The 14200-nt window shown below is 48.6% G+C and overlaps 1 protein-coding gene across 10 annotated transcripts in view; it reads right to left on the reverse strand.

Moving 5' to 3' along the window:
• Positions 1 to 14200, reverse strand: part of SPTBN1 (spectrin beta, non-erythrocytic 1) — a 193492-nt gene that overhangs the window by 105296 nt on the left and 73996 nt on the right. For 2 of the 10 annotated variants that reach the window (XM_059078927.2, XM_067007597.1), the window contains exon 1: positions 2242 to 2833. The exons of the other annotated variants lie outside the window; for them this stretch is intronic. In XM_059078927.2, coding sequence (XP_058934910.1) covers positions 2242 to 2350 — 109 coding nt within the window. In that variant the 5' untranslated portion in view covers positions 2351 to 2833. Of the gene's footprint in view, positions 1 to 2241; positions 2834 to 14200 lie in introns of those variants that run through there. 10 annotated transcript variants of the gene reach the window in all.

The raw sequence follows: 14200 nt of genomic DNA on the forward strand, positions 1-14200 counted from the left end.
TTTATCAAAAATATTCCTCAGGAAGAGATATGGGAACATATGTATATGTATAACTGATTCAGTTTGTTGTAAAGGAAAAACTAACACACTATTGTAAAACAATGATACTCCAATAAAGATGTTAAAAAAAAAATATTCCTAAAAAAAAAAAAAATTCCTCAAAAAAAAATATTCCTCACGTTGCTTAAAATGCAATCAATTCCATGTGTAACTAAGGATGATGCCAACTGTTTGTAATTCTCCTGGGATCCCCACCATACTTGAGAGTTAATTCACCCTGTCTCAGTTCCCCAACACGGGTGGTTTCCTGTTATAGAAGAAATACCAACACTAAACTTGTGCAACTTCTAAACCGCAATATTTAGAAATAAGAAAGTTATCTGCAACTAAATTAGGGGACAAAGGTCATTTTAAAAAATCACCACACAAAATGTGGAGCTCACCCCTTTCGAAGGAATTTCCTTGGAAAACCCGAGGTAAAGTATCAAAGGCACGCGGTGATTTTTTTTAATTTAAATTTTACTTTTCCAGAGAGGACAGTTTAAGACATTTCCTGTGTGTAAGCTCCACCCTCCTCAGTGAGCAGTTTTACAACTGTCCTGAAACTTTTCAGAATAACAGCCTTTTGTTATGGGTGGGCCTGTGGGCACACTGCTCCCCACACCTTCTTGTATTTTCTCCTTGGTTTTCATTTCTTCTGAGACTACAGGAGGGGGTTGACTGGACCTCAGTTATAGGTTTTCAGATCAAGGATCCTCCTTGGTGCTTTCTCCTTGGCAGTATGATACAATGAAGTGAGGAGCCTGGGTCATTTGAAGAAGAGGTGCATTCTGAATTCTCAGGACCGAAAACCTCGAACTGTGGGCCTTTGATCACACACCCAGAAGATAATGGACACACCCACTCCTCTATTCACCATCTTCAAGTCCCCACCCCGCCACCAGCTCTGGCCCCCCCCACTAAGTTTTCCAAAAAAGCAAATTCTACCTTCGAAGAGCTCAAGAGGGATGAAGCAAAGACACACAACCATTCCCTAGAGAGAAAGGAGCTTCCTCTTAGCTAACTGCCCAAGGAATGCAGCACAGCCTAGCAAATGTTTAAAATCATGTCCTGTTCTGCCTCTTGTTTTCCAGAAAAGTGTCATTACTGTCAACTATTTCACAAGACAAATAAACCTGTGAATGAAATATAGCCAGCCTCCCCGTCTCCCCAGTGAAAACATTCTAAGACTGAGCTGCTTCCTTCCTTCCTCCTCCTCCTCCCAGGATCCACATTTGCGGCACCAAGAAGAGTTAAAATAAGAAACATACACCGTCTGCAAAGGCTACTTTTTCACGGCACTAGAATCATTCGCAGCCTATTATCGATTCCAGGGGCTTCCTAACGGAAGGAGTTCTGTTTTCAGTTACAAATCCTTTTCCATGTATAAGCTCCAAGACACCACCGGCCAGGCCTGCTGGCTGGGCAGGGACAGCCAATGGGGTTGCAGGGGCCACTTTGGCCGCAGGCTGCAGGCCAATCACCCCACACACTGTTCTCCATAAAAATATTAGATTCGTTCAACTGTTTGAGATTAATACAGACTCCAAGAAACGTGTAATTGATCCAACTGATCTAACCCAATAGCACTGGAATGACAATAACTGGTTTTCATTATAAATTACATAGCCCACTAAATTGATGGCAAGGCTCTATCCCAACACAATACATCAAAAGGGTTAAAATGAAGATTCGAAATCAAAACCGTAATTTACCCAAGGCTTAGGAACAAAAAGACCACTCCCTCCTTCCCTTTGCTATTGTTCTACAGGGTGTCCAGCAGTGCACTTTACACCTTTAGGCTTCCCAGAGGTAAAACGCTGGGGGCTGGGAGACTGAGGCGACCCGGAATCAAATACTTGCATACTAATAGGTCTATTATCATTGATCTACTAAAATGCAAAGACAGCTAAAAAGACAGAAAATGTGTGTGCAGTGGGCACCAGATACCTGACAACCAAGAGAGCCCAAGGGAAACTGGAGAGGGAGACTCCAAATGGTGGCTTTTCTGGAGTAAAGAGTGAGAAACTGTCTCCTTTAAGTAGTGAATGGGGTGCTCGCAGCCAACCAGAGGCTTTGGGGCCGGGCGCGCGGCCGCCGGTCTTCATTAGGGTCACGTACCATATGGCACAAATAAACCCTCAGAACCCCTGGAGGCAGCACGGCCCCCGGGCAGGCCCGGCCTTTGAGACGGGAGTTTACCTTGTAGCTGCTTGAATCTCCCTTCCAGCTGGTTGTAGTTGTAAGGCACCTGCCCCGTGTAAGCCGGCGACAGCGGCCCGGAGATGCTAGACGTCCTCTGCAATTCCATTATGCCCAGCGTAACGCCCCGGCGGGCTGCACGGTGGAAATCCCGCTCCGGCCCCCTCCTACCCCCATCCAACACGCAGCAGCTTCCGCAACGCTTGGCTCCCGGCCCCGGCTAAAAAGGGCTGGACCTTAGGCAAGCCCCATCCCGGTGTGAAAGTCCAGCAGGCAGATCTGATAGGAAGTTGGCCGCAGGAAGAGTCCACCTTAGCCCGGCCACTCACGCATCTAATTCCTTGTGGCTTTCCTTCCTTTTGTGGCCCTTGGCTCTAGGCTTGAAATAAATTACCGAGGAGGGGCGGGAGGACGGAGGGAGGGAGGCGCAAGTCCTACTTAAAATTTTTTTAAAATATGGCCAATCCTAAACACGCCTCGGTCGCCGAGCCCGGGAGCTCGCGGGCACAGCGCACACACCTCCTCCCGGCTGCCCTTGGCGGCCGCCGGTTTGTAATTTAATCAGGAGCCACTCGCCGTGCGCTGGGCGGTGATGTCACCTGATTAGCATAACTGCATTGTAGAGAAAACGCAGGCTGTACCACGAGGGGCGCGGGGGAGGCCGGCCGGCCGCAGCCCCCACCCACCGGCCGCCGCGGGGCCGCCGACCCCCGGGTCGGGCCCAGGACGCGCCTGCAGCGGTGGTACCTTCCCAAACAAAGCTGCTGGAATTACAATCTTTTGTTGAGAGCCTCACGTAACGGAAAAGTCTCCGATTACTATCTCATGAAAAGGAGGCGGCCCGGTAGGGTAAGGCTCCCCGCAGGTCCCCGGCCGGGGCGGCTCCTCCACTATTTAGCTTCAGGAGCTCACGCAGCCATGCGGGCCGCGCACCTGGGCGCTCAGCGTCCTCACCGCGCGGGCGCCGACCACGCGGAGGCGGCCCGGCCGTGCTAGCGGGTCAAAGTAAAAGTCCCTCTGGGCGTTGGGCAAGGCCACAGCGAGGGGGGCGGGGGGGGGGAGCGTGTAAGTTCAGGCTCACGGAAGGATCTTCTCAGCAGACCTGCCGCTGCCAGTACGAGACGTTAAGCGGAGGTTTTCCGGGATAACACCGGCCCTATAACAGTAACTCAATGCAAGCTTTATGGGTGCACCGACTTGCAAGGCATTGTGGTTGAAAGGTACACAGGTAAACAGCTCCAGGATCCCTGACCTGGATGATTTTAGGAACCAATGAGGAGATAAAAGAAATCACCCAGAAATCCCACTGTGATTTGTAAAACAAAGCCTTTAAACTTATGAGTTCTTCAAAAATTTAAAACTCTCCTCCCTAACTTCTCCCACCAGTCTCAACCAAAAACAGTCCTCTACATAGACAATAACTGATCAAAATGTGTTCTTGGGAAATAACTGACCCTAGTTACCCACCCATCCCCTTTCTCAGTAACTACAGGCAGACAACAAATTACAAATTTAGCGTTTCAACCGTGTAGCCTTGCAGCCATATTCACTGAAGAAGGTAATTTCATTCCTAAGGGATTCCAATCTGCCCTGAAGAGATGGGCTCCACCACAGGTTTACTTTAGTCCCCAGGGCACTTCTAATTCAAGCAACTGCATCCTGTTCAGGGCTAAAGTTAAAACAAACCCAGAGTCTAGCTAACTGCTCAACTCGGAACAACCCCACTCCTTCCATCCACACCGCTGGGTTTTTAATGCATCCAGTGTCAACCTTGAGCTTTCTAAAGCCAGGCCCAGGATTTGAAGATATTTCTCCACATCCAAGATGTAGAGCATTTTCTAAAGCCCCTCTACTGCAATTCAAAACACTGACAGCAAGGTGGCAAAATGCAGGGTCTTGGAAGAAGCACTTGACTAGGATTCCCAAGACCTGAGTTTCTAGTCCTGGCCAAGCCTCTTAATCACTTATGACCTTAGAAGAAACCCTGGGTTCTTTCTAAACCTCTGCTGTCAGACAGGGATAATTAATGCCTACCTACAAGATTACTGAGGGGATGATGTGAAAATGCCCTAAAAATGCTCATACTATTCAAAATTAGAAGTATGTTTTGCAAAATGCACCTCTTCTTGATTTTACCCCCACGTTATCACATCAAGGCTACAAAGAGGAGAATGGAGAATTTTCTCATTTGAGATCTTTTCACCAGGCACCTCTTCACTATTAAATATACTGGTGATACGGTTAAGTCTTAAGTGTCTAGCTATGGGCACACAAAATGAGACTGCAAAGTGCTTGACAATTTACAACACATTTTTAATCTTTAAGCCACTTAGTGAACAGAGTATGAGTCACCACTCTTAGTCTCCCTTTCAGGTCCCTCTGGTACAGGGAAGTCGGTAAAATAAGCTTTCTAATTCGCCAGGGTACATGTGAAGTGATGGAGGGAGAGGCTGGGGCTCGTGTAGCCACACTGGATCCTCAAGAGCAGACTTAGAACAAGCCAGGTGAAGTGGACACCTGTAAATATTAGAAAGAAAGGTTTTGAGGCTATGAAAGGGTTTAATAACCCCACAGGGGCAGGGGTTGAGACGTGGGAATGCTGTGGTGTGATGGGGCCAGGGAAGAAGAGGACCCAACCCTAATGGCTCACGTGACCACCTCCACCTCAGCAGCGGGAGGAGGTAAAGGAAGGCCAGAACATTCATTCTTTATTCCACGCAGTATTTCCTGGATGCCAACTGTACGCAGGGCACACTGCCTGGTGTTTTGGAGGAGTCAAAGATAACTGGGAGAGATGGTAGCTAAAGGAGATGGGGCAGATACGCCAATAGTCCAAAAGCAGAACAGAGTGAGGAGTAGGTAGGGGAGCTGCAAGAGTTCAGTGGACAAGGAGGTCACATCTGCATAGGAAGGCAGGAAGAACGACTCCAGGAGGGACTGGCATTTGACCAGATCTTGAAGCACAGGTAGACTATCAACAGGCTGGGATGAGGGGGAAGCTCTTCTCCTAGATGGGGGAAAGCAGCCCAAGTAAAGGCACCAACCGGACTGTCGGGGGAACAGCACCAGCGGGTGCTACCATTTGACTGAAACATAAGGAACTAGGGTCAGGCAGGAGGAAAGCCAAGAGAGGCAGGCTTGGAACCACTGGAGATTTTTGAGCCAGAGGAGGATGGGTTCTGGGTTGGGCTCTAGGGACGATTAATGTGGCAGTGGTAGATTAGAATGGGTTGAGAGGAGGGAGACATTAAAGGCAGCAAGGTGGTCACTGCAGTTGTCCAGGTCAAAGGGCTAGTCAGGGTATGGCAATAGGAGCAGAAAGGAATGGAATGATGCAAGAGTTGATCCATAGGACTTTGGTAACCAATTCAAGTCCTATGGGACTTCAAAGTGTTTGGGAGGTTCAAAGGCTAGGGGTGAACTTCAGACTCTGGGGTTTTTAGAGCTGGCTGTGGGGTACAGGGGAGGGGAATGAACATTTTCTTCCAGACAGGCTGCAACTCCACAGGGGGACATGTCCAGAAGCAGTCAGGGACGTGGAAACAGAGCTCAAGGCTGAAGATAAAGCCCGTGCACAGACTGAGAGTTGAGACTACAGTGGGCTGAAGTCTAGGAAGGGATGTAAGAGGCAAGCGGCCGAGCAGAGAGCCCTGGGGAAGGCCAGCATCTGGGAGGAAGGAGAAACAACAGTGGAGATACCAAGGGATTCATAGAATGAAAGTTCAAGAGAGGGGAGAGATATTCAAGCAGGAAAGGTGGTAGACGATGGCAGCACATGCTGCAGAAAGAACAGGGATCAGAGAACAATCAAAGAACCGGTGATCCAGTGTGTGACTTAGGAGGTCACAGGGATAATACAAGCTGAAGTGAGGTCACAGGGAGTTGGAGAATGAGAAAACAGAAGATGGAGGACAAGAAGGTAGAGGTGGTGAAGGCAAGATGAGGGAAGGGAGCTACAGGACCAGGGACGGGTTCTGGGGCGGGCCGAGCTGGCATGTCCTCCGCGCGCACAGGCCTCAGCCCCGAGGCGGCACGGGCAGGAAAAGGCCGGTGGGCAATGGCTCACCGGTGTGGGTGGCACAGGCAGCCTCAGCCAAGAGGAGGCCCACTAACCTTCACAGGCAGGCGGGCAAGGACGGAGATGTTCAGAGGAGGAAAGCAGGAATTTAAAGGAGCTTGCCCAGCTCTAACTCAATAAAGCAAGAGGCCAGGGGTCCGAGTCACAGTTTTATTTCTAGTGATCTGAGAAAAAGAATCCTGAAGACACCTGTGACAGAAACACGCAGCGCGTGAATGGGAACATTAATGCGGGGGGCGGGTTTCAGAATGCTCAACAGTCAAGCTTCCCGCAGAAGCAGACCCTGCCATCTCGGCCTCTCCCCTCAATCTTTTCTAATCTGAAAAACTACTTACTGTCCCTCCCTAACGCCAAGGATATCAACACATGTGGCCAACCCTGCTAAGCGGTTGTGCCTGCCTTCAAGCTGCATCAAGATTCCAAGGCGTGAGAATTCCCTGGCAATCCAGTGGTTAGGACTTGGTGCTCTCACTGACAAGGGCGTGGGTTCAATCCCTGGTCAGGGAACTAAAATTCCACAAGCCGCACGACGCAGCCAAAAAAAAAAGAAAAGAAAAGAAAAAGATTCCAAGGCATAATGAAAGATGGCCACAATTGACTGGTCAAGTCAGCTATGGGACTGAAGCAACTGAAGCCCAAGTAACATGTATCTGCTATCCTTGTGATGCCAGAAAGGTAAAGCCAAGTTGCTATGGTTATCTGTAGACAGCACAAATCAGAAGCGCTGTGGTGTGGCGGACAGACTCAAGACCACGGTCAGATTCTCAGGCTCACCCCAACTCCTGAGGGCCACCAAGGAGCTAAGTGATTGCACAGGTGCCTCACCTCCCTGGGTCTTGCAATCCTCGCCCACAAATCAAACAGGTTGGAATCTATGGTCATAAAAACTCCTTCTGGTTCTAAATGTATGAGTGATTTGAGTTCAGTCTCCACATAAACTGAACGGCCATAGTAACAACAACATCACATTATTACAGCACCCTGTAGCTTTCATATACATTTTCTCAAGTGAGGTGGGTATTGTGTCCATTTTGCAGACAAGGCAACAGAGGTTCAGAGAGATACAGTGTCTTGCCCAGGGCCACAGAGCTGCTGAGGCAGAGCCACACCTGGACGGCAGACCTACCGGTCTAGCGAGGTTTCTCCTATGTACTCAGAGTATAATATCAGCTCACTAATGGTGTCTACACTTTTCAGAAAAACTCTAAGACTTGATAAATGGTATCAAGGTAAACCTAAAACCCAAGCAAGCCTCCACAAGAACCTAGACAACACTTAGTCTGGGTCAGGATCAGGCACATTCTCTGCTGGTTCACACAGAAGTTGCTACTTGGAGGGTTCCCTTGTTGTGAATGGGTTTTTTCTGGTCTTGTTTTATTCCTTTTCTCATACTTGGTGGACCTGTAACTAAGATTCTGTATGATTTGGCATGTAGCACATGAAGGGGAACACTAAGGGAGTGAGATTAAACCTATGTTTGTTCCAAGAGGCTTTATGTAGTCTGGGAGGACAAAAGGAAAAGAAAAAAAGAAAGATTGCTTTTCCTGCATTACAGCAAGCCTGAAAGGGTAAACCATGGGGTGTTCATTTCCTGAACATCTAAACATTAGCAAGATTGAAATGTCTGGGAGAGGATGGCCAAAATGCTAAAATGTGATGGGATTTGTACACATTCAAGGACTTGAAAAGCCAACCCAGGGCTTCCCTGGTGGCGCAGTGGTTGAAAGTCCGCCTGCCAATGCAGGGGACACGGGTTCGTGCCCCGGTCCGGGAAGATCCCACATGCTGCCGAGCGGCTGGGCCCGTGAGCCATGGCCACTGAGCCTGCGCGTCTGGAGCCTGCGCTCCGCAACGGGAGAGGCCACGGCAGTGTGAGGCCCGCATACCGCAAAAAAAAAAAAAAAGGAAAAAGAAAAGAAAAGCCAACCCACCCAAAGAGTTGGGAAAGAAGTGGTAGGAACAGGGAGTGAAACAAGGTTTCACATACAAACTATCTTGCCAAATTCTCTGCTGCTTTCTACTGCTGTTTCCAGATCTGCCTTTCATGTTCATCGCGGTCAAATCCCTTGACAGTTGGACTACCACAGCCAATTTCTCCTGAGCCTTTCTTTATAGGAAACCAAAATACTACTACTAAAATTATCCTCTTCCACCCATGTGGCCAAATAGACAAGCGGGCTCCAAACCATACTGCTACGTTTATGCTCCCTGCAGCTGAAACTTATATTATCTTTCTGTCTCGTCTCCCCAATTTTCCTTCGGTCTTACCTCTCTGGCCCACCCATTCCCTCCTCCAGGGGCCTCCTGCCCATCTCCCCCAGTCTTGAACCTTAACTGTGATCATTCTCCTTCTACTTCTACTATATAATGCCTGGAGAGCCTCCCACCTGATAACTACCTAGTTACTCCTGGCCTTACTCCCCAAAGCCTGCCTCAGGATGCATCGTCTCTTAGAACCCATCCCTTTTTCAATGGAAACGGCCCCACTTACCAGAAAACTCAACCAACCAACCAAGCATACTACCATGAAATCCAGCCAAAACCAGAAAACAAGAAATTATCTGAAACCTCCTTTTCCCACCCCAAAGAACAATTTTCACAAAGTCTCACTGGCAGACACATCTGTGACACTGGCATTTCTGTGCCTGCCAAGCTCTCCAGAATGTCTCCGTTCTCAGGGCCTACAGCCTGGGTGGCTGGAAGCAGTCAGCAGCACTTCCCCTCCCCTCACAACCCACAGGACGCCTAGATCAGGGCTGAGACCACCCCCATATTTACCCCTAGAGCACTGCCCACTGAGTGTTTGGGTCAGGGTTTGGAAATGCAAAGCTAGAGGAGGAAAGGTGATTAAAAACAGACTTGGAACCTAGGAAGCTGGCTCTGCCACTTTCTAACTTTGTGATCCTGAGCCTGAAAAACTGGCCCAATAATGCGACCAACCTCAAAGAGTTTTTCTATAATTCAATTAAATGTTTAGAAAGATCTTAGCACCATCATAGCAGCTATGATTACTAGTCTTTAAACTTCTCATAGAGGAAATCTCAAAAACTAATTCTGTCCCACCTCTTCACCAAGGAGTCTACCAGCTGGAGGATGTTATAGGTTCCAGGTGGAATCACTGTCCTCAGGCTGGGAACCCCTTTGGATTTTGGGACAAGGACAGTTCGGAATAGCAGGACCAGTCCTCCACCTGGGAAGTACTCACAAACCCCATTCCCTCCCTCTCTTTAACTCACCCCATTATGCACTGGGAAAGGCATATTCAAAATCATATTTTACAGTCATAAAAGTAGTAATATCTCAGAGATAGCAGGAACACAATACTCACTATGAAACAAGTTACAAAAGGCCTATGTTTTTATAAAGGCCAATGTTTGTTTGAGGTGAGGCTATCAGATTTGATACTTCGGGACTCAGAGTAAGTAGAACAAAGATTAAATGGAAGGCTAAAGGTATTTTCCATACACAACAATTGCTATCTCTGTACCTTGGAGGATATGGATGGATGGATGGATGGACAAATGGATCTCTCTCTTTACACACACACACACACACACACACACACACACACACTCACCCCTCCCACAAAATCATATAGTTTTATGGCTGAAATACCGGGGCAAATCTAATTTTTATTCATACCCTCTTCCTGTTTCTTGTTCCACTGGTCACAGCAGAACTGAATACAAAGCACTGACACCTCTGCTGAGAAGGAGAAAAAATGGCAAGTTACACTCAGTAACAAGCACCCAAGGTCCCGGGGGAAGGAAGGAATGCAGTTTATTGAATCTTCTACCCCAGCCAAACCTTATCCTGCATTCTTATCTCATCTGTTATCTGCACATGCAAAGCTTCCCTGTAGAGGCAAAAGAAATGCTCCAGTCCAGAGGCCCCACCTTTGGCAAACAGGTGTTGCTATGCCTGTGAATATATAACACCAGCCAGAGCCAAGACTGGGCTCCTCCACACAGGTAGAATGGTTCAAAGGAAAGAACATCTGAGGAATGCAGTTGGGGCCAGGTCTGCTCTTGCCCAGCATTTTTGATTCTGCTCCCCACCTCCAGCTTGGAGGGAAAAGGCTGACACACACAGGTATTCAGAGCCACCGGGCCAGCGTTCTACAAAGGGGCAGATCGAACAGTGACAAGACGCTGTTTCCTGGTAGCACGGCTCGTGGGAAAGAAATGGGAAAAGAGGAAATACTAATCTATTCTTTGTGAAAATAGGCCTTTGGACCCTGCACACAGGTATCCACACCCAGGTTATCTTTTCCAGGGGCTTAACACAGACTGGCTGTAATGAGAGAGGTTGAAAGGAGCAGGTTGAACAGGCACCTGGAGAGGAAAGGAAGAAAAGGAAGGGAGTGAGGGATGCCAACCTCATCATCAAGACACAGGCCCCGCCGCTCCTGGTTTGCACAGAGCAAAAGCCAACCCATCCAACAAGTTCTCAGCCCTACCGTGTTCTCAGCTCAGGCCATCTGAGGGACCCACAGCGTCAGAAGAAGTGATTTCTTCTCTGCAGGCACTTTCGGCCCAGAGGCGGAAACAGGACACACAAACGCACACGGGCATGTACACACAAATGCAAAGATGTGGTAATGCATGACAAGTGAGGTTAGTGAGAGTCGGTGTGAGAACCCCACTCTGAATGGATCAACAACAGCATTCTTCTCCTTGGCTGAGAAAAGAACAGAGCAGAGTGGGGTTCCTTCCACCCGAATGCTCTCCGTTGCCATACCATCCTATCTGCAATTTTAATGTGGCTTCTCACCAAATCCCTGACAACATGTGCCATGCTAACACGAGTGTGTAGGTTACTGCACTTATTAACTGGGCGTGGGGGACGTGATTTCTCACTCTGAAAAACAGGCCCCGATTACCCAGCTGCAGGGCCATGGAACAGTGCAGGCAGCCCTAGCATGTTAAAGCGTGAAATATTTTAAGGGTGCAGTCATTTCTTCATCCTCTGCACCTGAGCCTCTGCTGATCCCTCAGTGATACAGCACAGCCTCCTTCCCACAGGGCTTGGCCAGGCAGCCACTCGTTGGGTACAGGCCCTGAATAATTCATGGTCAGTCCAGTCACTCAGGAGCGCCAAGGCACGCCAGCTGCCATTAACTGGGAGGCAGGCTCCAGGCTCACAGTAGAAGAATGAAATACTATCAACGGCCTCAGAGACCTTCTTTACAGAACCTGACAATCCTTCCCTGTTTTCTTTTTCTCCCCACTTGAAACCAGGTACTTTCCCACCAGATCAAAGTGTAACCGACTTTTACTCTAAGGAGGACAGGTCCCAAGTACAGATGGGGAGGGGAGAAAGTGACGAGCTCAAATGAGCACTTGGTCAGGATGTCATTCCCCCAACTCAGCATGCTGAGATGACACAGGTGAAGGGCCAGACACTGTGCCTGACGCCAGAGAGATGCTCAGTAAATGTCAGTCCTCATCCCCTCCTCCTTCCTGTCTCTCTGCCCCAGCCAAACGGATCCCCCACCACCGTCTCGGGCTTTCTCATCTCCACGCCTCTGCTCCTGGCACGCCCCCCACTCCCTTTCCGTCTAAAGTCCACCCATCCTTCAAGCCCAACTCAAAACTTCCCTCCTCAAGGAAGGCTTCCCAGATTATCCCAGCTGGAATGATTGCTCCTTTTCAGAAACCCTATACCCATACTGTCAGCCCCCGCATCGTCTGGCACCTTTTGTGTGCTGCCTTAGAGTACTGCTTATCTCTTCTTGGGCACCAGTCTTATCTACCTAATTAAAATAATGGAGAATGCACCCGTTACAGACTCAAGAGAAGTGAAAAGTGGACTCCAGTCTCAGCTTCTGACACTGACTGGCCTTGCTGACCCAGCACCCGGCCCTTGGCTTCTCAAAATGCTCTCCCTAAAAACGAAGATATCTAAAATAGAGGGCTTCCCTGGTGGCGCAGTGGTTGAGAGTCTGCCTGCCGATGCAGGGGACACGGGTTCGTGCCCCGGTCTGGGAAGATCCCACATGCCGCAGAGCGGCTGGGCCCGTGAGCCATGGCCGCTGAGCCTGTGCGTCCAGAGCCTGCACTCCGCAATGGGAGAGGCCCGCGTACCACCAAAAAAATAAAATAAAATAAAATAGAAAATCTCCAGGGTCCTCTGGATATAACGCTCTTAGCAATACATCATGATCTGTTTTAGGGCAGATGCAAGTCTTACATAACCTTCACTCCACACCTAGCCCAGTATCCTCTAAGAAACAACTGTTCAAAAGCGACTTAGGCATTTCAGAAGACTGCACACTGAACAGAAGCCTGAACAGAGCAAGGGCTCTGTGAGATAGTGGACACCATATGGTAAACCGCAGGGCCTGTTCCACCTTATGTATCACCCCCCATCCATACCTTAATCCTTCACAAGGAGATGAGAGCTAGAACTCTGAACAGGTGTCAAGAAGGTCCTTTTCAAAATTCACCCACCTGAGCCAACCATCTCATTTATAGAGAAGGAAAATGAAGCACAGAGTGGCATGCCCCCAGACGCAGAGTAAGTCACTGCACACCAGCAATCAGACAGCAGGCCTTCTGAATTCCTGCTGCCTCTTTCATTTCCAGGGAAAACCTGAAGGTATCGGGGGCTGAGGACAAAGGCAGTGGCACGCATTTCTTGAGCCTTTCGGTCAGTGAAGTGGGCCCAGGGCTTGAAATCAGAGAAAGGGCATCCTCATCCCCTCTCCCACCTCCCTTCCAGGATCCAACACCAAGTTGGAGCCGACACGCTTGTACTAAGTGGCAGATGACCCATATCTTTCTGTGTGTTCTCTGACATCCAACTTGTACCAGCTGAGAGACAAGGAGGCCCCAGACTGTGGTACTGGCCCCTTGGATCTCACCCTCCCAGCCCAGCAGAGACCCGAACACACAGTCAGTCCCAAACAAACTGAATCCCAAGGTTTGTTGTTCAAAGACCCCCTTTCTCTTGGTTTTCTTCACTAGATTTTTCTCTATTATTATTCTTTTTTTTTTTTTTTTTTGGCTGCATTGGGTCTTCGTTGCTGTGCACGGGCTTTCTTTAGATGCAGCTAGTGGGAGCCACTCTTCGTTTTGGTGCACGGGCTTCTCATTGCAGTGGCTTCACTTGTTGCAGAGCACGGGCTCTAGGCGTGTGGGCTTCAGTAGTTGCAGCATGCGGGCTCAGTAGCTGCGGTGCACAGGCTCAATAGTTGTGGCTCACGGGCTCTAGAGCGCAGGCTCAGTAGTTATGGCGCATGCACTTCGTTGCTCCGCGGCATGTGGGATTTTCCCCAGACCAGGGATCGAACCTGTGTCCCCTGCATTGGCAGATGGATTCTTAAGCACTGTGCCACCAGAGAAGTCCTCTATTATTCTTATGATGTTCAGAGGGAATAGTTTACTCAGGAGGCATTTTAAAAACACATCTGATGAATGAATCTATTCATTATAACCAGCACTTTAACAACAGGTAAAGAATGAAGTCAGAGAAGAGAGAGACTAAGCTCTTTTCTAAAACTTGCCATGCTCAACTATAACCACCTCTCCACTCATCTTTTTATTACCATTCTTATCACCCTTTTAAATTATCATCCACCAGGAAAACCACGAATTGTGACCACGATGGTATCTTTTTCCACTACATCTTATCTCAATAACAATAAAAGTTTCAGTAAAGGATGGGGAGAAATTGGAACCCTTGTGCACCGTTGGTGTGAATGTAAAATGGTGAAGCTGCTGTGAAAAACAGTATGATGGTTTCTCGAAGAATTAAAAATAGAATTACATATGATCCAGCAACCCCAATTCTGGGCTTATCCAAAAGAACTGAAAGCAGAATCTCAGAGATATTTGCACACCCATGTTCCCTGCAGCATTATTCATCAGAGCCAAAAGG

Source organism: Kogia breviceps, chromosome 11, assembly GCF_026419965.1.
Source record: "Kogia breviceps isolate mKogBre1 chromosome 11, mKogBre1 haplotype 1, whole genome shotgun sequence".
Lineage (NCBI taxonomy): Eukaryota > Metazoa > Chordata > Mammalia > Artiodactyla > Physeteridae > Kogia > Kogia breviceps.